This window comes from Numenius arquata, chromosome 3 (assembly GCF_964106895.1).
Source record: "Numenius arquata chromosome 3, bNumArq3.hap1.1, whole genome shotgun sequence".
NCBI classification, from domain to species: domain Eukaryota; kingdom Metazoa; phylum Chordata; class Aves; order Charadriiformes; family Scolopacidae; genus Numenius; species Numenius arquata.
Window position 1 is genome coordinate 73,452,701 of NC_133578.1, and position 25,276 is coordinate 73,477,976.

The 25,276-nt window shown below is 44.1% G+C and overlaps 1 protein-coding gene across 1 annotated transcript in view; it reads left to right on the forward strand.

Annotated features, from left to right (window-relative positions):
• The window catches only part of DENND3 (DENN domain containing 3), a 38,123-nt gene extending 23,529 nt beyond the window's left edge, over positions 1-14,594 (forward strand). The window contains exons 11-23 of the mRNA XM_074145225.1: positions 111-214; positions 532-728; positions 1,332-1,853; positions 3,122-3,384; positions 4,421-4,588; positions 5,496-5,625; positions 6,075-6,182; positions 7,405-7,544; positions 8,757-8,917; positions 11,267-11,400; positions 12,228-12,343; positions 12,464-12,601; positions 13,962-14,594. Coding sequence (XP_074001326.1) covers positions 111-214; positions 532-728; positions 1,332-1,853; positions 3,122-3,384; positions 4,421-4,588; positions 5,496-5,625; positions 6,075-6,182; positions 7,405-7,544; positions 8,757-8,917; positions 11,267-11,400; positions 12,228-12,343; positions 12,464-12,601; positions 13,962-14,162 — 2,382 coding nt within the window. The 3' untranslated portion in view covers positions 14,163-14,594. The remainder of the gene's footprint in view (positions 1-110; positions 215-531; positions 729-1,331; positions 1,854-3,121; positions 3,385-4,420; positions 4,589-5,495; positions 5,626-6,074; positions 6,183-7,404; positions 7,545-8,756; positions 8,918-11,266; positions 11,401-12,227; positions 12,344-12,463; positions 12,602-13,961) is intronic.
• Positions 14,595-25,276: the final 10,682 nt, after the last annotated feature.

The following is a 25,276-nucleotide window of genomic DNA, read 5'->3' on the forward strand; positions in this document are numbered from 1 at the left end:
AATCGGAAAATCTCATCTTTGCATATGTAAAGGTAATGAAAATGAGCAACCTATGCTAATAAAAATGTATTTTGTAAATGATCCACAATTAACCAGTTCCTGTCTCGCAGGTTTTAGAGACCTACATGTTTCACTCTTTTCTTAAAGCTCGTCTGAACAGAAAGATGGATGCTTTTGCTCGACTTGAGTTGAGTACTCAGTCTGAAGAGGACAGGTAAAGTTTTCTCTTTCCTTAGTCTGGTTTTGAATCTTCTATTAATATCAGTAATAAAACTCCTTTTGACTGTATCTGTAAGAGATCAGGTCATCTATGCATAAGATATAACTAATTGATAGGACATTTTATTAAGCTTACTGTAAAAAGGTGATATGAACATGTCCAGCCATGGCTGTTGAAATTGTAAATTGATACTTTAATTGTAACCTTATGCTATAATACCAAAAAAAAAAAAAAAATCTGTTAGTAATTTTGTATGTATGTATACTGAATTTTAAAGCTAGTTATCTAATTTAAAAATTTATTTTTCTCAGATTTAACTTGATGTTTCATACCCCGAGAAGACTGACTATGGAGAAAATGGCTTCTAAACGATTTAATCACCAGTATATGATCAATAGGCGTATGGTAATTAGTATGCCTAATCTGCAAGATATCAAGCTGCCAGAGGGCCCTACTAGAAATTCCTCACTTCGAAGGATAGACACAGGCGTTGGTAAGGGAAGAATTTGTTGAACAAATACGGTGTCTTTTCTGTTGTCTTTATGGGTGACATCACTGAGTAATTTTCACAGAAGCAGTGTCAGATGCTGGAAAGAAATAGTGAGCCGGGGTGTCATGAGTCAGGGCCTGTCTGTGCTGCTTCTCGCACGTTAAATCAGGCTGTAATCTGCTGGAAGTTTTGCTGTGCCGTAAAAGGCTGAACGCTCACAGTAGAATTGATATTGTAGAATTGCTTCCTGAGTCAGTAACCACGTTCGGTCCTTACCCACCTTTATGTCCAATTCTCCTCCCACCTTTAAACGTATCACTGTTTAACAAAGCAAGTCCCGTAGAAACTGAGTACGCTTTGTTGTTTGGTTGGTTGGGTTTTTTTCCTTCCCAGAATTGATATTATCAGATTAGGGAATGTTCTGATAATAAGGACGGTGGACACAGAAATGTATATGTGTCCCTAGCACAACTGTAATCGCATATGAATTTTGTGTGATGTAATCGCTTGTTGCGGTGACGGGGATTCTTTTTTGTTGTTTGTAGTATGGCTGGTTGTGATGATACTCGTACGTTTACTCACTGCTTGTACTAATCAAAGTACTTGTTTCTTTGGTTTTAGCTGTGAAAATGCCCTACAAATCAGTCAGTACGTTCAAAATCCCAGAAATTCACTTTCCTCTGATGTTCCAATGTGTTCACTCCTACTATACGGACTTCTTCAACCATCTCAGCAAAGCTATAAATACCTTACCACCCGATAACTCAGCGTTGCTGGCAAGGTACTTCTACCTCCGGGGACTTATTAGCTTGATGCAAGGGAAACTACTAAATGCACTTTCTGACTTTCAGAACCTAGATAAAACAGACTTGAGAATTTTCCCTACTGATCTTGTAAGAAAAATAGTGGAAACCATGCCTCCTTCTGAGCGTTTTCAAGCAGACCGCAAACCTGAGCTGAAGAAGCTGATAAGTCGAGTAATGGAAAAACAGAGAGAAGTTATGAAAATAGACGACCACGTGAAAAATTTTGAATTGCCAAAAACACACATGCAACTGGATGATTTTGTGAAGCGAATCCAGGAATCTGGAATTGTCAAAGATGTAGACACTATACATCGGTTATTTGATGCCCTAACAGTAGGTGAGTATGAGATACGTTTTTAGTGACCATCTACATTGGTCCAGTGACAATTTCAAACCTTTTCTTTTTTTATGAACCAAAATAAAATTTTTCTCTCCAGTTGTTTTTCTTTCTAACTATTATTCAACAATTTCTGGGCCTCTAAAAGCTCACAATATGTGAGCTTTATGGACAATTTTATTTAATTTGGATAATTATGGAGAATACATTTAATGTATACGAGAATGTCTATACTTGATTCCTTGTTTTTATTGTGGATGCTACTTACATTTGGGCATGCAATTTACAGGTTTTCCGGTTGTACAGGTGAGGTGGTTTTGTGATCTGAGGGTGTGCAGTTCTGCTTTGGCTTAGATTGAGTAAAGTGAATACAGGACTGTCCTAATTGCTAATGGGAAGTACCTCTGTGTTTTAAAGCCACTCGGTAACACGGCAAAGTGGCAGTCTGTTAAAAATAAATTAACAAAATCCAGAATTCAAGTAGTTACAGTTAAATTCCTCTTGGATGGTCATCATAGCAAGAGGAGAGGTTATGTTTATATTTGAGAGAACTTTCTTCTCTCCTGAATGAGATCTGAATCTTGTGATCGATTTCTAAAAACGTGGTTTGTGAGTGTTTTTATAAAATACTATTCACTTCTCTTTCTGTGCCGAGGTTCTCTGGTAACTGTTATATTTTTGTGGCCACAAAGAATTAAGCGTTGGTCGAAATAGCAAGACTGTAGCAAGACTTTCTGAAGCCAGAGGTAGCACACATCTCACAAGAATTTGTGTTTGAGGTTCTGCTGTCCAAATGCTTGAATTCTTAGAATAATTAATTACTTAGAATGCTTATTGCTGAAGTATTTAACTATAGCTTTTATCCCAGGTTGGTAAGTTTGTGATACAGTAGCATTCAATAGAATAAAGAACTGGGAAGTCATAATGGAAAGCATTCAGTGTGGTAGGGAAGTTACAAATCCATCCTCTGACTGCATTTTTGGTGTGAATTTAAAAAAGCAAGACTCAGTGTTTGCTCCCCTCCCTCCATACAGCGGGAAGGGAGGATGCCAGATGTGCAGGACCTATGGCCTAGGCTAACTACAGACGAATCTTTCTACCTCAAGAGAAGAATTTTGTCTCAGACCTATTTTTTATGGTTTTTGCACTTTGCTTACCCATTATGCTGTTAGAAGCACAGTTATAAAGTTACTATCTTTTAAAGCTATCTTTCTCTGCAAATCTGTATAACCATTTCTGACATTAAATAAATTTTAAAAAATTTTTAGGACAGCAGAAACAGATCGATCCTGAAACGTTCAGAGATTTCTACAACTACTGGAAAGAAACTGAAGCAGAAGCTCAAGAGGTGAATCTGCCACCGACAGTAATAGAGCATCTAGATAAAAATGAATGTGTCTACAAGTTATCCTGCTCAGTTAAAACTAACTATGGTGTAGGAAAAATAGCTCTGACCCAAAAGCGCTTGTTCCTTTTGACGGAAGGAGGCCATCCTGGCTATGTCCAGATTGCTGCTTTCAGGGATATAGAGGTGAGCACCAAGCAACTTCTATTTCTCTTGTGTGTCTATGGATATAGGCCATGTTCCATGCTGCAGAGATCTGTCTCTCAACTTAAAAGTTTCAGGAAGGAGTGTAGGAAACACCTCTGAAGTCAATAACTTCAGAGTGACTAGATAAAATTCTGGGTCTTTGGACTAAGAATTTCAGGGCTGATGTAGTACGGTTTGCCAGCTGCTAGGATGACATCGAGTAAAAATCTAGAGGTCATAACCTCTAGATGTACAGAAAGATGCAAAGCACAGCACATGGGATTTGGAGCTTGAGAAGTTTAATAACATGAGTGTTAACTATGCTAATTTGACTGTGGTGTGAGGGAGCCAGCTTGTACCCTCCATGTAGCGAAGTCCGTATGATGTTGTTTGAAACTTCATAAAAGTTTGTTTGAAATTTTCATAAAAATCATCTCTGCTTAATGGTGTGAATGGACAATTTAAATAATTAGCTGTAATTATAAATAGAGAAAGCTGCCCTGTAGGAGACATTGAGGTACTGGAGCGTGTCCAGAGAAGGGCAATGAAGCTGGTGAGGGTCTGGAGAGCAAGTCTTATGAGGAGCCACTGAGGGAGCTGGGGGTGTTCAGCCTGGAGAAAAGGAGGCTGAGGGGAGACCTTCTTGCTCTCTACAACTACCTGAAAGAAGGATGTAGCAAGGTGGGGTTTGGTCTCTTCTCCCAAGTAACAAGCAATAGGACAAGAGGCCTCAAGTTGCTCCAGGGGAGGTTTAGATTGGATATTAGGAAAAATTTCTTCACTGAAAGTGTTATCAAGCATTGGAACAGGCTGCCCAGGGAAGTGGTGGAATCACCATCCCTGGAGGTATTTAAAAGACATGTAGATGTGGGTCGGAGAGACATGGTTTTGTGGTGTTTTTTATCAGAGTTAGGTTGACTTAATGATCTTAAAGGTCCCTTCCAACCTAGACAATTCTATGATTCTATGAGTACTGTACCATATCTCTGATTTCATGCTGTATCTTCCTTGCTTTCTTGTTTCCCTACATTCCCAGGATGTTAAGAGCACAACTGCAACTTTCCTTCTTTTGAGAATACCTACTCTGAGGATTAAAACATTATCTAAAAAAGTCTTTGAAGCTAACCTTAAAACCGAGTGTGATCTCTGGTACCTGATAGTGAAAGAAATGTGGGCTGGAAAGAAAATGGCGGATGATCACAAGGTATAAATATGGGAATTTCTAACCAAATAAGTATGAAGTGTGTGCTTTCTGTCTCTGTTCTAAATAATTAATGCCTCAGTCTTAAAATTTCTAGGTTTCAACAACCAATAGCTAACTAAAACTTTTATTCTTTTGTTACTTCTAAATATAATACTTCTGGAATGATACAAAAAAAGAAAAAAGAGATTACATTTAAAAATATAGGATATTTTTTCTTCTCATCCGTTGGCATGGAACTTTTAATTTATTCACTAGTTCTGTGAAATAGTTTCTTAAGTTTACAACGTATGAGAAGAGTTATCCTAACTAACAGGAAATTTTTCCCCACGTTGCTTCAAAATATAATGTATAGAAAGAATTTTGCCATTCTGGAACCCTGGTAGCTCTAGATCCTTTCAATGAATAGAGCAAGATGTATTCTTCTGCCACAGAAACCTTGAGGAAAAGGATCATACGAGCAGGGTTTCCATTTAAACCATGTAATTCTTTGTGACTGCTGAATTTAATAGTGAAAATGTAGTTTGTTGGTTCTTCAGGAGGGATTTCAATCATCTTAGGCAAGATGAAGCATAATGTGTACTTCCCTCCCATGAAGGAAGAAGGTGTCTGATGTATGTGTCTGATGTATGTTTTCCACCCGTGCCATTCATGTGGTTCGTTTGCACCTCCTGTATCAAGATTGTGCCAGATCTGAAATAATTCCTTCAGCATAATCAATTAAAACTGGCTCCTGGAGTGGAACGTGTGATGTGGGAGCAGGGTTTGACTGCAAGTGGCATGAATTATGCTGCAGGGCAGCAACTGGCTCGTGCTTGTGCTAAGCGTGACGTGGCTTGTGATTGTTGAATGTGGAACCTTGTAAGAATAATGAGCAATAGATAAATTACAGTAAGATTTTTGTCTTTAGGATCCTCAGTATATTCAGCAAGCACTGACAAACGTTCTCCTGATGGATGCTGTGGTTGGTGCCCTGCAGTCCTCCAAAACCATATATGCGGCCTCCAAACTGTCTTATTTTGACAGGATGAAAAATGAAGGTCAGTCACGTAGCGATGCTACAAAGCCTGCTGCTGTTGCATCATCTGTCTCGGCTCTTTCTGTTTATATTCTGGTTTTCAAACTGATTATCTGTAGGAATAGGAAAAGGTGTTAGTCTGACTTCACTTTCACAAACGTAGTTTATTAAATAGTATTAATAGAAAACTTATGGGTTTGGGTTTTTTTGGCATGGTATGTCTGTCTCACGGTTTGATGAGCTGTTTTTATTGTGGTTGTTTAGAATGCTTGGGTGTTGTATGTGGGCTTCTGCTACCAGAATTCATACCAATGGTGTTTGGGCTCTCTTAGTCAACTATGGCTAGAGGGAAAGAAAAGTGAGAAATGTGAATAAATGGTGCAGAATTATTATTTCATAAGAATTATAGATCTGCTTCTTACATCTTAGGTGTAAGCGTGCACTTCATGACTGTTTAAAAATCTATTTTAGTGCCTATGATGGTCCCCAAAACAACTTCAGAGACATTAAAGCACAAGATCAACCCCTCAGCTGGGGAGACATTTCCACAGGCAGTAGATGTCTTGCTTTATACACCAGGTAAGGCGATGTATTGCTTTCTTTATGTTAGCTCAGCTTTAATTAGCCTATAAAGCATGTTATCTCCTAACACCTGGTATTATGACTGCCTGCTTTTGTTCACTTTCTGACATGCTTTGGTTGTGTGTTCAATACTAAATGAGAAAATCATTAAAAAAGAACAATAACGTTGCATATTAAGATACTCCAAGGCATAGGTTTCACAGTCTTAATTTGTCTTCCTGTGTGTATATGCCTTATAATAGACTTCAATTATGTGTTAATGTGCTGATTTCCCATTAAGACTTCTGCTTCATTTATTGAGCAGGGTGGATAAATGATGCTCCACCATTGACCAATATTCATTGTTATTTTTTAATTTTCTAGTAGAGTCATATGGGGGGTTTTGGTTGAACCACAATGCAAGGAATAGCGTTACCACCTCTTGAAATCCCAGCCAGACCTATATGCCCATGACTCTCCTTGGATAGTACGTGATCTAATGTACTATCCATCGCATGTAATTTAATTTAATCCCTGAAGAAAGCATTATCAATTTCCTTGGGAACTTTTGTGTGATACTTGGCAGATTAGTCAAATTTATTTCTGACTAATTCAAAAAGCATTGGAGAAAAAAAAGAAAAAGAGAAGTGAAGGACTGCGCATGAATTTCAGTAGCAGATATGTTACTTCTGGAAGTTCCTAACTCTTAACTTCAAAACCTTACTAGTCTTCTGATGTAAGATCATATGCAATTCCTAGTATTTGGGCAATTTGAGACAAAAGGGGAAAGTTAGTGTTATTCCAAAGTTAAGAAAGTGGGCAGGAGCAACTGCATGTAGGTGGTGGTGGGGTTAGTGGTGCTTTTCTTTCTTTGTAGTATGAGATTTCAAAGTGGAGCTCAAATGGAGCGGATTGAGTGGATTTATTAGTTGTATTTCATAGGGATTAAAAACCTTCCTGTAATCCCAGTTAGCTAAGTACTTACTCATCAATGAAAAAGATTCTCTCTGCTCTGAATGTCTTTGAAGCGTAAGTTTAAACCATAAGGTGAGCTCAAGAAATAGATGAGAACGAGCACAAATTCTTTGTGAAAGCTGTATCGCTCATTAACTGGTGATGTAAGTTCCAGAACACAGATGCGTTTTGTTAGGACACTGCTCTGCCTAATAATGGTTTTCCCACGTCTCCAAAAGTGGTTTATTTTCTTTTACCTCTTTGATCTTCCCTGCTTCATTTCTAGGGCATCTCGACCCTTCAGAAAGACCTGGCAACGCTCATCCCAAACTATGGTGTGCTTTAAATGAGGGGAAAGTGGTGGTCTTTGACGCATCTACCTGGTCTATTCAACAGCACTGTTTCAAAATGGGCCACTCTAAACTGGTAAGACTGACACACACATCACAATTGCTGCCTTGGCTTGGTGTTTTTATTGCTGTAGCCTGTATGACCCTGAATCGCTGTCCTCCTTTAGAAGTTGTAGAAAGACATTTGAGTTGCCTGGGCTTCAGTTAACTTGGAGAAATGGAGATTTTTGGAGAAAAATGGAAAGGAGGAGGATTCATAACAAAACAAGTCAAACTGTTTCATAACAAAATAATTCATAACAAAACAAGTCAACTGGTGGGAAGTGATGGATTGGGTATCAGGAGGTCCTACTGGCCTAACGGTGTGGCTTCTTGCAGCAGGAGGGTGGGTTTGAAACAGTTGAGGAGAAAGAATAACGGAGAGAATCAATATAAAGAAAAGATGAGATGATCCCTCAGAATGGATAAAAAGTCACTTGTGCTCTGAAGAACTGGAAATTGGGGAAAGGTGTAAGGAAACCAGGTGGATGATGTTGAAAGAGACATCCAAAAGGAGATGACTCAACCAGCAGGTTAAAGAGTTGCTTGTGAAAGAGCACCTGAAAAGAATAACTCTTTTGATGAAGCTGAACTAGAGCTGCAGACTGAGTGAAAAACAGGCAGGAAAAGGGATTTGATAGGTCACTTGAGTGAAAGCTGGGAAACATCACTGTGGTTGAGTGTGGGAAAGAGTCAAAAAGGGAGTAGTAAAGCTGATGGTGAAGAGCTGGGTGGAGGGAAGATGGAAATCCAGGAGAAGAGTCAGATACCGACCTATTCTACAGAAGAGAGGAGGAAATTTTGGAACTGATGGGACTCAGGAGGGAGAGAAATGGAGAGCTTCTGAATGGGGGAGAAGCTTCAGAAGAGCTTCTGAATGCAGTCCAGAGACAGCAGAGAAGACAGTGTTTTCTTAGACAATCCAGAAGAGAGAACTACAGTAACTTCTGTGGTTTCCCCAATGCTCTTTGTAAATTTTACCTTGTTTGGGTCAGGAAGCACAGCTTTGAGTCAGTTACCAAGATATATTATTAATCCTATTTACTGAAGGATAAACTCATGACAGAAGATATCTGTCCTTTCTCATGATTTTTAGAGCAGAGCAAAGGATAGAATACTGGAGCGCCAAGTCTTGATCTCTCACTGTAATCACCAGAAAACTGTAGCATCTTAATATCGCCTTTTTCCGTGTTACATTAAAGAGTGATTTTTCTTCTAGATTTTATTTAATCCTGCTTTTTCTCCCCAGACTTGTATGATCATGGTAGAACAGAGTCAAGTGTGGATCGGTTCTCAAGACTCCATTATTTATATAATCAACACCCACAGTATGTCTTGTAATAAGCAACTAAACGATCATCGTTCTGATGTTACAGACATCATTGTGGAGAAGAAGAATGGAATACCCAGGTATATTTAATTACCATGTTTTCTTCTTAAAAATACATATACAAGCAAACGTGAAGGACGTTTGTACGACCAGAAGAGTCATGGATACGAGGAGAATCTTCCTGTGATTAAACAGAAAGCCATTTTATGTAGCTAGTATTCACCAGACTAGAGAATTTGCCCCACAGTGAGCAGAGGACTAGTTAAAATCCAAATAATGCAGTATAGTCCTTTGATTAGACTGAAACAAAGGCAAAAAATGTACTTGTGCTCAAGGAGAAGGAGCCCATATAGGAAATCAGTGCCCAATTTTCCTAGATGTTGGAAAAAAAGTATTGTTATAAAGGGAGGGGCTTATCCTGCTAACATAAGCCTTCATTTAGCCCATTTTTGTAGCTCCCATGTTGTATTTGGTAAGCGAAGAATTTCCTTTTTTAAAAAAGAGCATTATGTACTTTGGAACAAAGAGGATAAAGGAATGCTTTTTTGGACAAGGATGAGAGCAGCCAGGAATTGGCAGCATCCAATGATGAATCAATACAGATGGGAATTTAAAGACCACTTCATTTTTGCTTTGAGCACATCATGAACTGGATGTTTATAGCATGGTTCTGGGTTTTTCCTGCCTATTTGTGGAAAAAAAAACAAAACCAAAAACAAACCAAAAAAACATTTATGGTTTTATTCAGGCAAAATACTTTTGGTAGCACTGGGAAGAGCATTGGCTGGAGGCCTTAACTGCTGTCTTCCCATGGGAGCAGCAACTCCCAGGTCAGACCAGATACCAACCACAGTTCTGCCAGTGCTGCAGCAGGCGTAACTGGGTTTCCTAATTTGCTTAGGTGGTGTTGGAACCTTCTGAAAAAGGTTTTATCATCTGATGACGACAGATGTTAGAGGCTAAAAAAAAAAAAAAAAGGATAGTATGATTTGTTTTCCCAGGCGCAGTTGTTGCGAATGGAGTCATGCACCTCACTCGTAGGAGAGAAACAACAGTATATTCTATTGATATAAAATAGTTAACAAAGTTGAATGGGGAAATGCAACAGTGGTTTAACAAGATTTGATGGCAAAGTACAGTTGATTATTTACTGCATGGAGGACAGGATAGGACGGAACTGTCAGGGAGACCCTCCCGTTGAGTCGAGGTTCAGAAGGGACCCCCTGGCTTTCTAAACTCCTTCTCAGAGAGGAGTCTGGGTGCGGCTGGATCCAGTCCTAATCCCGGACTTGGTCAATGGTTTATGTCTGAAGGATTATATATGCACAATCAATCCTTTATCTCACTTAACTAAGATTTCAAGGTTTAGCATCCTATTAGTCACTTAGTGAGGATCTGTTGAGGCAAAGCATCTCTCAGCCTCGAGGAGTAACCTTGAGAAGCGTCTCTACTTGAGGGGAGTCCTGATGTGTAGCCTGCTGCCGTGCAGGAGAACTCTATGGGCCCTGGGCTGTCCACTATTTATAGAGTAAGATGATTGACTTATAGTTGTATTTGCATACCAGCGAGACATCTGGGTCACTGTTCCAGACAGCCCTTGGCTACCGAATTGCCATCCGTCCCTAAAGTCCAGAGTAAGCTGGATGCAGCCATCATGACCCTCACTGGTGGTTGTGGCTTAATCGGGGAGCAGGAAGGAGGGTACACTGCCACAGCAGTAGCAAAGAAAAACAGTTTTGAGATATTTTTGTCTTAACTTGAGAGAAAAAGAGAGAAAATCCAACAGGCAACAATGTTCAGGAGAGTTATAGGGAAAATTTTTGTCGTACTTCACTCCTCATGCATGATGTTAACGCGTGCTCCAGATCACTTAGAACTCTGAATTAGCCTGCAATGTTTCTGATGATACAGAGTTTGTAAAGTATAATTTTAAGAAGGAGAAAAAAATATCTGTGGTAGAATACTTTGGTTCCAATAGGAGGCGTAAGCAGCTTGAAAGTTGGATGCCTGGCTGCAGCCCAGAGCTGTTGGTGCTTAAATGCATTTTCAGCTGCCTAGAGCCAGCTCCTGAGAATATAACGAGGGGAGAAAAGAAGTTTAGATCCTTCCCTAGGGATCTTGGTGGGCACAGGATGGACGTGCTACTGTTCACTCAAGACTGGTCACCTTCTTTAAAAGAATTGAAGCAGACTAATTGTTCTCTATTAAAATAATGATAATATCTGTCTTGAAGCCTTTTGGACTTCAGTCCATTTTCTGATGGAAATCCTTACTGTGCTCTACTCTTCCAGTCTCTGAAATAAGAACATTAATTTGGCTTACTATAAAATGGGTAATTTTGCAAGTAAGTCTCTTCTGTATATGCACTCTGTTCTGAACGTGAATGTACACTATGCTACTGTTGTTATTTTTTTAATCTGTCTCAACAGTGAGGCGTACTCAAGCAGTTTAGATGGAACAGTGATTGCCTGGAACATCAGCACTCTGAAAGTTAACCGCGTCTTTCAGCTGCCCTGCCAAAATCTCACTTCTATCAAGTTTCATAATGACCAATTGTGGTGCTGTAAGTTCATTCCTCAAATAATTTAAAAAAAAAAAACCAAAACGTTTTCATACAATGCACTGTTTTATTAGACAGAATAATACATTAATCTCAAACTCAGACTTACGTGTAAGTGATGTTCTTCCCCCAATCTCCACTTAGTCTGTTTTTAATACTTTACGGTATTGATCTGACTTGGTAATCCTCAGACTTGCATTTTGGCCACTTCCAGAAATGTCATCCCCTCTGTAGAAGTTAAGATGCATCAAGTAAAGCATTGTGCTTTGGTAAAAGATCATCTTGAAGTTGTTTCATAAACGGTGACTGATTCAGGAATTTTGCATTGATTTTTTCACTACTGCCGTACACAAGAGCCTGCATCCAAACACATCTTAATAGAACATAAGCTAAAGCCTGGGGAAATTCCCAGTCCTGCTGTGGGCAGCAGCGATGCTGCCGTTGCTGTGGTGGGTTAAGGATTCAGCCCTGTTAACTTTGTAGCACGGACACTTGGTCTCAGGTCTGCAGATGAAAATAAACGTGCGCTTGAGAACCTAAGTGTGAGATGTCCTAATTTTAAGGAGTTTGTTCCCTCTCCTCTCATTGTTTTTGGACTCTAAACTAGCAGCTGTATGCGCTGCAGAATAGCAACCGGTGTTTGGAGAAAGAACGGATCTGAAAATACATCGTGGGAAAAACAGGAAGAAATACCTTAAAGATTTCACTGTTGATTGAGAAACAAGACTTGTTAGATGCATCCATTTTATTTTTGCCTTTTTTCTCCGTGGTTTATAGAGATGGAGGAAGTAGACACTTCTGTTACTAACTCTTTATCTTTAATACTGAAGGTACTGGAAGTTGCATACTTGTAGTGTCAGCTCGTGAATTCCGGCTACAGATGAAAATTGAGCATCACCTGAGGGATGTGGGTTCCTATTTTCTCTGTTTCCAGCTCTTCCCTGAGGTATTATATTTAAACTGTTTAAAAGAAGCGTGACTATGTGGCTTTACAAGCCATAGTTACTTATCGCAATAGATCTCCTGTCAGCAGTGCTCATGTCAAACGTGTCTTTCTGTGCTTTAGAGAGACGAGGTGTGGGCGTCTTATTCAGGGAGCAGTGACCTGTATATCTGGAACACCAGAGACGTTACAAGTCCACCTCAAAAGATTCATCTTCAAGATTGCTCTGAGGTTACTTGCATGATAAGAGTTAAAAATCAGGTGAGAGACATTTGGACTGTTTTTTATCTGTTGTGGAATTCCTTACTAAATTTTTTGTTTGTTGGCAGCTCTCATGGGCTGTCATTGGCTTCCTTACTGGGTGTTTGCGTACGTACTGGTTTGAAACGTTGATTCCTCTTTGAAATCAGACTCCCCAATGCAACTGGCTGTTAGAGGTGTACCCCACAATGGATGTCAAACCAAAAGCTTCATCGGTAATTAAATGTGTGGTGACTTTTATTAGCCATTGACATTTTCAGGGAACAGTAGAAACTGAAATTTTAGTTCCCTTGATGTTTAATCTCAGGGCTCCTAAGACTAAGCCTTGGAAAAAGGTTACTAGACAAACAATAAATGCCAATTAGCTGGCCTATTTTTGTAGATGACCTTTTTCTTGTTTAGTTACCACATTCCTAACTCAACAGAGACCAAAGGAGCCAATGGCTTCTTGTCTCAGCATCCTGTGTCCCTGTCATTATCGGCCTCAGGCTGTGCTCCTGCTCTTTCTGCATGGTATCAGTAGGTGTGCAAGTGCCTGTAGTTGTGATATCAGATGGGCTGATATTAAGGTTTACAGATGCCTTTTCCCCAGCCGAAGGAGTCTTGGCTTTTTTCATCTTTTCCTGAACCGGGGGAACCTCAGGGGAGCCAAAAAATCCACCAGGAGCCTACAGCTCACACCACAGAAGCTGAGGAGACCTGGGCAGGGTCAGGAGCAATGGTGGCCAAGCCCCCACAGTTATAGTAGAACCCCCTGGGGAGAGGTACTGGCCAGGAGCATCTTGATCAGAGGGGGCAAACAGGTCATGGCATGGCAGTTTGAGCAGGAAGCGTGCTGTAACTGCCAGCTCCACCAGGGAGTGATGGTGTCCACCCAGCAGAAGGCCATGTCCTCTCTAAACTCTGCACACAGCACAACCGAGGCAGCTTTGCAGACAGAGCTCTGATGGAGACATGCTGCCACCCAGGTGCCAGGCTGCAGGGTGTCCCTGCTCTTATGCCAGTGAGCAACCTGTGGGAGCTGCGCCCAGGGAGAGGAACTCCTCTGCTTGGTGACAGAGCTCCGGGAGGAGGTTGAGGAGTATCAGGGAATCTGAGAGGGAGATAGACATGGTCTCCAGCAGATACATATATCTCATGGAACAGTTTGGGTTGGAAGGGACCTTTAAAGGTCATCAACTTCCTCCGCAGTGAGCAAGGACATCTTCAACTAGATCTTCCTATATATATATAGGAAATTTTCAGTGTTTCCCTTTTCCAGTCTGTCAAGAGAGAACCTTCAATGTGACACCATGTCCTCGACTGAAATGTAAAGTATCAAAAATGACCATAGTTTGGTTTCGTTTTGTTTTTACTCCAGATGTGGCTTGGCAGCAGTGGAAGGTCGCAAGGCAAGAGCAAAGGGAAGATCTACGTGATCAGTGCTGAGAAGAAGACGGTGGAGAAGGAGCTGGTTGGTCACGCCGATACAGTAAAGGCGCTGTGCTCGGCAGAGGACAGATACGTCCTCAGCGGCTCTGGGAAGGAGGAAGGGAAGATTGCCATTTGGAAAGCTGAATAGTTAAACTGTTCAAAATATGTCAAAATATGTCTACCTGCGCTGGAAAAAAGCGAAGAACCTCAGGCCGTATTTACTCCAGCATTTTGCTTATATTTCAACCACCTCTCAGTGTTATTTTTTTGGTATTTATTGAGTTATTTTAGTACCGACGTTGTCGTAGAAAATGGAAATGGAAGTGAATCTCTCCTTGCACCTTGTCCTGCTCCTGCACGTTTGATAAATAACGGGAATGTGAATTGAGGGTTCACTGCCTTTAAACTTGACACGTTTTATTGTGGAGGATCAGGGCTGTTGGCCAAGCCGCGTGGTGGAGATTGCACCGAGAGAGCGCAGAAACCAATTGAGTAATTCCACTGGAGCTCTTTCTCATTTGCCTAAAAACATGCGATTTGATACCGTCTTTACAGCCTATAATAGCTGGAAACGGTCACCAAAAAGAAAAAATAAAAAAAAAATCTAAGTGCGTTTCTTAGCCGGCTGAACATGAGCCAGCAGTGTGCCCAGGTGGCCAAGAAGGCCAACAGCATCCTTGGCCTGTATCAGGAACAGCGTGGCGAGTAGGACTCGGGAGGTGATCGTCCCCCTGTACTCGGCACTGGTGAGTCCCCACCTCGAGTACTGTGTCCAGTTTTGGGTCCCCTACCACAAAAAAGACATCGAGGTGCTGGAGCGGGTCCAGAGAAGAGCAACAAGGCTGGTGAGGGGTCTGGAGCACAAGTCTCATGAGGAGAGGCTGAGGGAGCTGGGGTTGTTCAGCCTGGAGAAGAGGAGGCTGAGGGGAGACCTTCTTGCTCTCTGCAACTCCCTGAAAGGAGTCTCTTCTCCCAAGTCACGGGCGACAGGACTAGAGGAAACGGCCTCAAGTTGCGCCAGGGGAGGTTCAAGCTGGATATTAGGAAAAATTTTTTCACTGAAAGGGTTATTGGACATTGGAATGGGCTGCCCAGGGAGGTGGTTGAGGCACCATCCCTGGAAGTGTTCAAAAGACAGGCAGACGTGGTGCTGGGAGACATGGTTTAGTGACGGTGTTGCATTTTGTTGTTTTGTGGGTGTTTATTTTTGTCAGTTAGGTTGATGGTTGGACAAGATGATCTTGAAGGTCCCTTCCAACCTAGAAGGTTCTGTGATTCTGTGATTCTTGGTTTTACTGTAAATGCTGAGTATCTTTCTGAACTGGATTTAGCTGGGAGGACTGGCCGTTCCCCCGTCTGTATATTTATGGTGCTCTATTATTTAAGATGTAGACACAGACAGGCTGTCCCTGATAGCGCTGAAAGCTCCCTGCTGGTGAAAGAAGATACTTGGGATATTCTTAATGACTGGTTTTTAAACTTGTTTTTCCTTTAGAAACAAGGCACAGCACTTGGCATTTGTAACAGTTTGTGACACTCGTTGTTTTTTTGTTTTTTTTTTTTTCCCCTTCTGAAGCACTTAATTTATTTAATTTCCGTATATATTATACTTGCTTTTGGAAGCAACCTTTCAGTTCCTGTGCAAACCAGTCTCTGCCACTCCTCCCGTCGGTCGCCGTTTCTGTAGTCACAGGAACTGCTGTTATTTTGTGTAGAACCTGCTTAAGTTTCAAATACTGTAAAGTCATCAAACTACTCTTTAATTACTGAAGCCGGCATCGTGGGGGTGCGATCTGGGGGGGACCCTCTTGAGCAGCGTCCCCTGAGCACGTCCTCCCCTACGTTGTTTTTTTCCCCCATTGATGACAATTATCTACAAGTAAAGCGATAAATCGAGGCGGAATAGTTTTATCTGTATCAGCGCTGAGTAAAGCGCAATACGGTATTTAAAATATTGTAAATAGAAGGAAAAAATGGGCTGCTACTTTTGTTCATAAATAGAAAATAGGCCTAATAGAAGTGTAAACTACTGGAAATACTCTGTAATATTTTGAACTATTTCAATGTGCTGATGGAAGGTTTTATCATATGATGGTAACTGTAATTTTACCTTTTTAAGTGGTTTTTTTTTTTTTTTTTTTTTTCAATTTAAGAATATTAAACACTATATTGATACTCTGGCCTCTCTTTGTACCTTGTTCTTTTGCCTGTGTAAAGGAATATTGTGTGTTTCTTGATAGACGATACGAGACTGATGATTTTTAGCACTGACTTGCTTCCTGGCTGTGTACTATGGAGAATAATTCCCTGGATTTGCTTCTCTCCATACTCTCCTTTCTAAAACCAGCTTCTGCTGGTGATGTGTCCTCCTTTGAGCTCCTCATCTCTGACTTCCATGTTACTTGTTTCCTCCCCTGGCTGCTGCTGCTGGTAAGTGAAATGAATTATTTACCGAATTAAAAGATTTCTCTGTGCAGAGACCCGCAAGCGCCGTTAATGCCACTTTGCTCGCTGCAGAGACGGACCCGGCTACGCCGACCTGCCGCCTGCCTCTCCTTGCCTTCGTGGATTTCATTCCTGCCGGACTCCTTAAACCTGGTTTTGCCTTCTCAACCGGTTCATACCCGGCTCGTGGAAACCTCAGGTGACACAACCAGCAAACGCCGATTTTTGTGCTTGTAAATTCTTTTGTTCATAAAAGACCCCAAAGTAATTTATCGAATAGGAATGTAATTTATTGAGAAATTCCTTTTTAAAAACACTGCTTTCTTTAATACCGGCTGTTGAATAGGAGAAGAGTGTAACCACGTTGGACCAGACCATGAGATACAAAGGTCCTGCAAGAAAACTAACCCATCCCCAAGAACAGGAGCACCAGCGGGAATTCTAGGGACTTGAGGAGCACAACGGCGTGTTGGGTTGTCTCTCCCGCTGTGAGGAGAAAGCTCAGGTATGTGTTTGCTTACCGGTTCAGCTTGGCTCCAGCGTTACAGCTGTGGAAATGAACCCGCAGGAGCAGCGCTGCAGGGTTTTGTTTGGTTTTCAGTGGGTTTTCAGTTACTTCCCGTGGGCCCCTTGGTGGTGGGAAGGTGCAGGGAAGGGATCCTCAGATCTCTGGTGGTCCTCTGAGCTCCTCTTTGCTGTGCTGCCTAGTAAGAGCTTGCCAGGTCTAGGATCCTGCTGACTGATCCGTGAATCATGGAATCGTTTAGATTGGAAAAGACCCTTAAGATCATAGAGTCCAACTGTTAACCCTGCATCAAAACTACATCCTTCAATTAAAAAAGACGGATCATTGTCATAGGAGATCCTCTTCTGTGGGAACAGAAGGCCCAATATGTCAACCAGACCCACTTCCCGGTTGAGGGAGGTGATTGTCCCACTCTGCACTGCACTGGTGCAGCCCCACCTCGAGAACTGTGTGCAGTTTTGTCACCTCGACATTAGAAGGACATCAGACTGTTAGAGTGTGTCCAGAGAAGGGTGATCAAGATGGTGAAAGACCTTGAGGGCAAGACTTAAGAGGAGTGGCTGAGGTCACTTGGCTTATTCAGCTTGGAGAAGAGAAGGCTGAGGGGTGACCTCATGGCAGTCTAGAACTTCCTCAAGGAGGGCAGCGGAGGTGGGGTGCTGATGTCCTCTCTCTGGTGACCAGCAATAGGACACGCGGGAATGGAGTGAAGGTGCATCAGGGGAAGTTCAGATGGAGCATTAGGAGGAGGCTCTTCACTGAGAGGGTGGTTGGTCACTGGAACAGGCTCCCCAGGGAAGTGGTCACGGCACCAACCCCATCAGAGTTCACAGTGTGTCTGGACAATGCTCTTGGTCATACGGTTTATTTTTAGGTAGTTCTGTGAGGAGCAGGGAGTTGGACTCGATGATCCTTATGGGTCCTTTCCAACTCGAGACATTCTCTGACTCAAACCGAGGGATGGCAGTGTTGGCTTTCAGAAATAACCCGGCTGCGGAGACGGGAACCGCATGGAACCGCAGCCTGTCTTGCGGTGGCTGTGACCTCCCTGACGGGGACGTGGCAGGTTGGAGACAGCCCCTTCCTCTGCCTTCCAGCATCACTCATGGGCTGCTGTGGGTCTGTTTGTAGGGCTGGACCCCTTTTTCCATCGGTACCCGTTAAATCCTGCTGCTTCTTGTCAGCTTTTTAGAGTGAATGGAGCAAAAAGGCCATGAATTCCCTCTTTCTGCACCCATTTCAGCTGCTCCACTCCCAGCCCTGTCCCCTCCCAGGGACACATCCCATGGGAGGCATCGATGTGGGTCCCAGCTGGCAAGGGGTCAGCTCTGTCTGGGGGCCAAGGTAGGATGTAAACTGCAGGATTCCATCCCCCCCCCTCCCCGAGGTGTCTGGCTGCCCCCTCCATGGTGCTTCACCCTGTGTCTCGGCACAGGTCCCCTGCTCCTGGCAGTGGGTGGGTGGCCTTTGTGCCACCCCAGGTGTCGGAACAGGAAGGGGATGCTGCACAAACACGACTTGGCACCAGTTCAGCCCCCCCCCCCCCAGGCCCAGAAAAGGAGGCAAACGCTGCCTGTTTGGGGCTGGGAGCTGGAGTGGCAGCTGCCCACCACCCCTGGCTCCAGGATCTGGGCCGCTGTCCTGCTGTGACTCCCCTTTCGTCTTGCCCTTGTGGCCAAGGTGGCCAATGGTTTCCTGGAGGATATTAAAAACAGCGTGGCCGGAGGGAGGTCATCCTCCCGCTCTGCTCTGCCCTGGTGAGGCCACAGCTGGAGTACTGTGTCCAGTTCTGGGCTCCCCAGTTCAAGAAGGACAGGGAACCACTGGCGAGAGTCCAGTGGAGGCTACAAAGATGATCAAGAGAATGGAGCATCTCTCTGCTGAGGAAAGGCTGAGAGACCTGGGGCTGTTCAGCCTGGAGAAGAGAAGACTGAGAGGGGATCTCATCAATGCTGAGCAATAGCTAAAGGATGAGTGAGTGTCAAGAAGATGGAGTCAGGCTCTTCTCAGTGGTACCCGGTGACAGGAGAAGGGGCAACAGGCACAAACTGGAATGCAGGAAATTCCATCTCAACATGAGGAAGAACTTTCCTTTGAGGGTGCCAGAGCTGTGGAAGAGGCTGCCCAGAGAGGGTGTGGAGTCTCCTTCTCTGGAGATCTTCCAAACCCGCCTGGATGCGTTCCTGTCCAACATGCTCTGGGTGACCCTGCTTTGGTTGGGGGGGGGTTGGACTGGGTGGTCTCCAAAGGTCCCTTCCAAGCCCTGTGGTTCTGTGATTGCAGTGGCTCGTTCCCCTTTTCAGTGTGTGAAGGGGCTGCCCCAGCGCATGGGCCACCAACTTGGGGGGGGTCTATGTGTGTGGCACCTGGAAGATGGTGACACTCCATGTCCCCAGCGAGCTCTGCGCTCATGAGCGTGTCGAGCAGCAAGGCTGGAGCTGCTGGAGAGTGGGTGGCAGTGGGGCTCTAGGGGTGCAGGAGGTCTCAGCTCTGCAAGTTCAAAGCCCAGGACGAAAGGCAGCTTTAGTGCGTATTTTTAAATGGTTTTGCTTCTTCCTTCACCTCAGCTCTGGTGAGAGCGAGCGAGCGCAGCTGAGCCACGTTCAAAGCTGAACCAAACACTGTGTGGGCACTGACGTCTCTGAGCCGCTGTTACTGATGCTGAGAAGTCCCTTCAGGAGGAGTCAGAGATGAAATCCATGCAGTCACCTGCTGGAAATCAAAGCAGTTGGTTAATCTGACACAGGGTCAGAGCAACCAGAGCAGAGCCCGGAGCTGGAGATGTGGACCTCTCCCCGGTGTCCTTGGTTTGCTCCTCCATCTCTGCTCCCTTCTTCCTTACACCTTAACTCTGCAAGTTGGAGTCCTCAGCACAAGGACATGGACCTGTTGGAGCGAGTCCAGAGGAGGCCATGAAGATGATCAGAGGGCTGGAGCCCTTCTGCTGTGAGGACAGGCTGAGAGAGTTGGGGTTGTTCAGCCTGGAGAAGAGAAGGCTCCAGGGAGACCTTAGAGCCCCTTCCGGTACCTGAAGGGGCTACAGGAGAGATGGGGAGGGACTTTATACAAGGGCATGTAGTGATAGGACGAGGGGTGATGGCTTCAAAATGGAAGAGGGAGACTTAGATTAGGTATCAGGAAGAAATTCTATACTGTGAGGGTGGTGAGACACTGGAACAGGTTGCCTACAGAAGTTGTGGATGCCCCATCCCTGGAGGTGTTCAAGGCCAGGCTGGATGGGGCTTTGAGCAACCTGGTCTGGTGGGAGGTGTCCCTGCCCATGGCAGGGGGGTTGGAACTGGGTGATCTTTAAGGTCCCTTCCCACCCGAACCGTTCTGTGATTCTAAGTGCCGGGTGAGTTTCTCACCTTGTGGGTTTGTTTTTTTTTTTGGTCAGCTAATATTCAGTAATAGCATTTTTAGAAATATTAATTTTTGGGAAGGAGGTGAATCTTTTTTTTTTGGCTGGGGCAGGGACCCCGCGTCACCGCCAGCCCCACGGGTGCCCCACAGAAAGGACGTGTCTTTGGTCCCGCTCCCTCCCCACCCCAGAGGAACGCCAGGGACCAGCTCTTACTGAAATGTTTATTAAGATCGAACTTCAGAACAACGGATGGGAACACAACGTCTGGTGGAGTAGAATATTTCTAAATTGATTTTCCTTTTCTATGCATAAATGAAAAACGAATCAAGATTATACAAAAAAAAAAAAAAAAAGAACAGAAAGTGCAGAACACAACACAACAGTTCTCATGCAACAAATCTTTCTCGTTTTTAAACCTTAAAACGGAAAATAAGCTCAACAGTGTAGAAATAAAAACCCATACATACATTTTGCCGTCTACGCACTCAAACATTCATCTGTGACGTCACTTCTCTTTATCCCTTTTTCCTCATAAAACTTAACATTATGTGTTTAACACATGCTTATAAACATTGCTAAACTCAGCAAGAGCTAGTATAGTGCCCCAACTTAATAAGTTGATAAAAAAGTAGTTGTCTTACGGCCAGTTCACAAAGGAACTAAATATTCTCTTTTTTTTTTTCTTTTTTTCTTTTTTTTTTTTTTCTTTTTTCTTTTTTCATTTTCTTTTCCCGCTCCGAGATGCCTGGCTGCAGCTTTTCTAGTAACACCGGGCATTTAAAATAAAGCTGGTCATTTGGCTACCGAAAGGGCTTAGCGTTCATGTTACATCAGAAAAAAAAAAAAAATTAAAAAAAAAAAAAAAAGATAGTAATTTATTAGGAACCGCCCGTTTGGGGAGAGAAAAATTTTTTCTGGGTTGTTTTTATTTTTTTTTGGGGGGGGGGGGGTGTGTGTGCTCTTTACTACAATTTGGCTGTGGCCGAGGATTTAGGTGCAGACTCAAGGAGGCGACGCCTGCTTTGGGGAAATGCTCCTAGAGCTTCACCCTCAACGTCAAAATTTAAGCAGAAAAGTGTCAGGACACGTCAAATTGAACCGGGGCCCGAGTTTTCTTATTTAGCAGGTCCCAAGGGCATTGAAAGCTTTTTAATTTTACCAGATGCTCTCTCTTTCCTGGGGGGGGGGAAAGGTATTTTATCCCTCCCGGGCACCCCCCGGGGGCGAGGGTGAAAGGCAGACGAGCCGCACTCACCTCGGTGGAGGAACCACATAAAACCAGTTTTCCAGGAGGTGATTTTAATTTCAATTAGAGGAAAAACTGGAGCGTCCTTAACGAGCGCCCCGGCAGACGTCAGTGGGACGTTACGAAAAGGCAAATTCACCTTTTTCCTTATTATCTACGACAATTTCCGAACCGTGGGGGCTCCTCGGCCTCGAAAACAAAAGGCCAGTTTGATTTTGAGCTCCGGCGGCTCCCCCTCTGCCGACGGCTTCTTCTGGCTGCAACACGAGAAACAGAAAAACCTTTGGGTAGCTCCAACTTTTTCAAAAATGACCGCTTTTTTTTCTTTTTTTGTTCCTTTTCCACGCGCTTTACAAACGTTCAGCTTTATCGTTTAAGGAAGGATTAAACAGCTAGAAGGATTCTCTGTAACCATAAAGTTTCTGCAAAGAAAAATAAAATTTGGTTATTTCTTCGACACAGTCGTATCAAGAAGGTTTCTGTGCAACATTTGGTGTTCGTTAACGTTTATTTGGCCTACGGAAAGGAAACGAGGACGAAACAGCCGCAAATAAAACCCACTTCTCTTCCACAATAGATACTTCAGACGCCGAAGCTGCTACGTGTGCTTGGAATATCGTGCAGGAGTTTACTTATTGGTTTAAATAAGATACATATTTATAGCTGAGCTCGTCTGGCAGCGGCCGGGGAGGGGGTGAGGGAAACCTGGAAGAACTCGGTTGAAATATTGTTGGGTAGAGCGAGGACGAGCACGCAACCACCGGAGACGTTTTGGCCCGAGGAGCGTGTATATAAATGTCTATTATATACACACGGCCACACACCCCGAAAAAACCAACACCCCCAACTCGCAGTGACTGACCTACGGTTTGTCACGGACGTGGTGTCGCACAACCCGACGCGGCGTCGCACAACCCGACGCGGCGTCTACAAAAAAGTGATCGAAGATGTAAGCGAGCACGGAGAACGAGCGCCGACCCCGCCAACGCGCCGCCGGGGAGGAAGATTCCCCCCCCCCCAAACTTCCCTCCCGCCCGGATGCAGAAGGAGAAATCCCAGGAACAAACTGTGACTTCTTTACTCATAGATGTGACCTCAACCCGCGTGGCCGCAAGACCTCGCCGGTAGCCACGAAAACCCTGCCGTGTTGGTGGCCGTCGGAGGAAAGCCAAGCTCCCCACAAACCGAGGGCGGGCGGACGCGTTTCTAACGATGGAACTGAGGGTTTTTGGAAACGAGGTACCTGGCAATAATGGCTGTCTCTGTCATTCCAAGCGCTGAAGGGGGAAATCAGACGGCAGAGGGATGAGAAAGCCTCGGCCCTCCCTTCCACGCCTCCGTGGAGAATTAAAACTCACGCGAGGCTGTTTCCTCACGGGCAAGAAAAGCAGGAGGCTCCACTCGCAGCTGCCGCGCCGGGAATATTTCACAGCCGAGAAAAAGGCTCCAAACGAAAGGGGAAAAGGACACTGTGTGTTTCAAGGAGCAGTAACCTCCGCTGGATTTACTGCCTTCCTCCCTCCTGATGATGAACAACCCGCATCTTTCCATAACCGCTTACTGCCAGCGCCAGCAAACGACCAGATTCGTGTTATTAAAAGGCTATTTAGGTAATAAATCTTTATGAAAGCCATCTAACCAGCAGGAAGAGAAACATTCCTAAGAAATTATTGCTTCTGGAGTCTGAAATTGCCATTCCCGAGCAGCGCAGATCCGACCGGACTCTCGCAAATAATCCAAGGGATGCAAAAATCCACGCTGCGCCTTTCCCGAGCGGTTCACGTTTGAGCTTCTCTGCTCTGGTGTGAAATATTTCTAGATGTTGCAGGTTACGGACCGCGGCACCTGAGGATCCGAGCGCTGTCGGGGTCCGGGGTGTTACACGGCACCAGGACTGCGGCAGAATACGGTAAACTTGATTACAAATAGAGCAACACGGAACGGGAACCACGGAACCTCAAGGCAACAGCGCTGAAGGTCCAAAGGGATGGAGGGCGAGGGATGAACTGGACGAGACGGTAACACCGACCAACAGAAAATGATGCTTAATTGTCACCGGGAATAAAATAAAGCCCCTTCAACTCTCTCTTCCCACAACTTCTCCAACAAACACGTAAAAATCTTACTGCCTTTACCTTACAATCGTGAGCGAAACCAAAATAATTCCTGTATCAAAAGATAACCTAAAGGAGACGTGAAGAAAGAAATCGGTGCCCGCTCTACCCTGAGAAGTGCCAGGGCCAGACGCAAAACCCTCTCAGATTGAAGGAAAAGCTCTCGGGAGCCCCGGCCGGCGGCGCGGCGGTTTCGCAGCCTGGCCGAGCTACAGGAGGAGATACTTTGGCAGGGGCTCCCCCGAGTTAATTCTTCTGGCAATACTATAAATACTTCAGCGCGTTTACAATGGATAATTATTTCCTTCGGCTTTACAGGGGAGTGAAATAGAGCTTCCTGCGACAAGGCAGCGCGCTTATCCATGCGTTACGAACAGTAATTAAACAGCTCCATAAACAACTCCAAATCCAGGTTTTAACATCCAATTCTTAGAAAGGAGGCTACGCCAAATGCTGGCTGGGACAAAATCAGCCCTGCCCTGCCTGTGATTGAAACCCTCCGGGGTCCCAAACGTCCTTCCTCCCTCCTCACCCTTCCCCTGGACTGAGAAAACTAAAGAATGATGCGTGAGCTCACCCCCAAAACGGCTTCACCTTCCCTCTGCCGGGTGGGAAGCGAGAGGGAGCTTCGGCTTCTCTTTGTGGCCAGACCTCGGTCAGCTCGACGGTGCTGCGGAAAAATCTCGGCTTTCGAAGGTGCTATGGGGAGTAACGGCGATTTGAAACCTCACGGGGAAAAGGCACCGGCCAGAAGATGCAGATTTTTAAACGGTAGAAGCAGCTTTCCAGAAATAGAGTAATTAAAATAAGGAGTACTCAACAGCCTTCGTTTAACCAAACGTGGAGCCTTTAAAAGGAGATTTAAAAATAAAATATTAAAGCCACTTAAAAATGCCTAACTCGGTGCGTATTTTACATGAACGCCAGTTACAGGGTGAAATCCAACACTCGCCTCTGCTACGTACGACCATCACCAGAATATATGAAATGTGATTGAGATGATAAGATTCACGGCAGAAGTTCAGTTAAAGTATTTCTCGCAACTGATTTCTTCCAGAAGGTCTCATATTGTTCAGTAGTATCACTCCCCTGTCTGAACGCGGCTCACAGTATGTGTTCGAAATTAAAAAAAAAAAAAAAAATTAAAAAAAAAAAAAAAAGACTTTCTCGAGACACTCGGGGAAAAAAAAAAACCAACCCCAACTCAGTCCTGTGCGATTGCGGGTACTTTAGCGCTTGGCGATTTCACCAGCCTAAAACCCAACGTTGTCACCCCCTCGACAGCGTGGGACATCGGCACCGACCGGACGCCCTCAGCTAAAAAAATCCGCCTTCCGCCGCCAGGAATCCGTCATCGGCGCTGGCCAAGACTGCGCGTGAACTTCAAATACACCAACCCCCTACATTTCTTAAATGCATCGACGATTCAAGTAATTTATTAAAAACCGGCTTTTCGTTTGGAAATATATATATTCTTCCTTTGAATGACTCGTTGCTGCAGCGTGATTTACACGTGCGTTTCGGAAGTGCTGTGGTACGAGGAGCCCGAGGCGGCGGAAATGGGAGA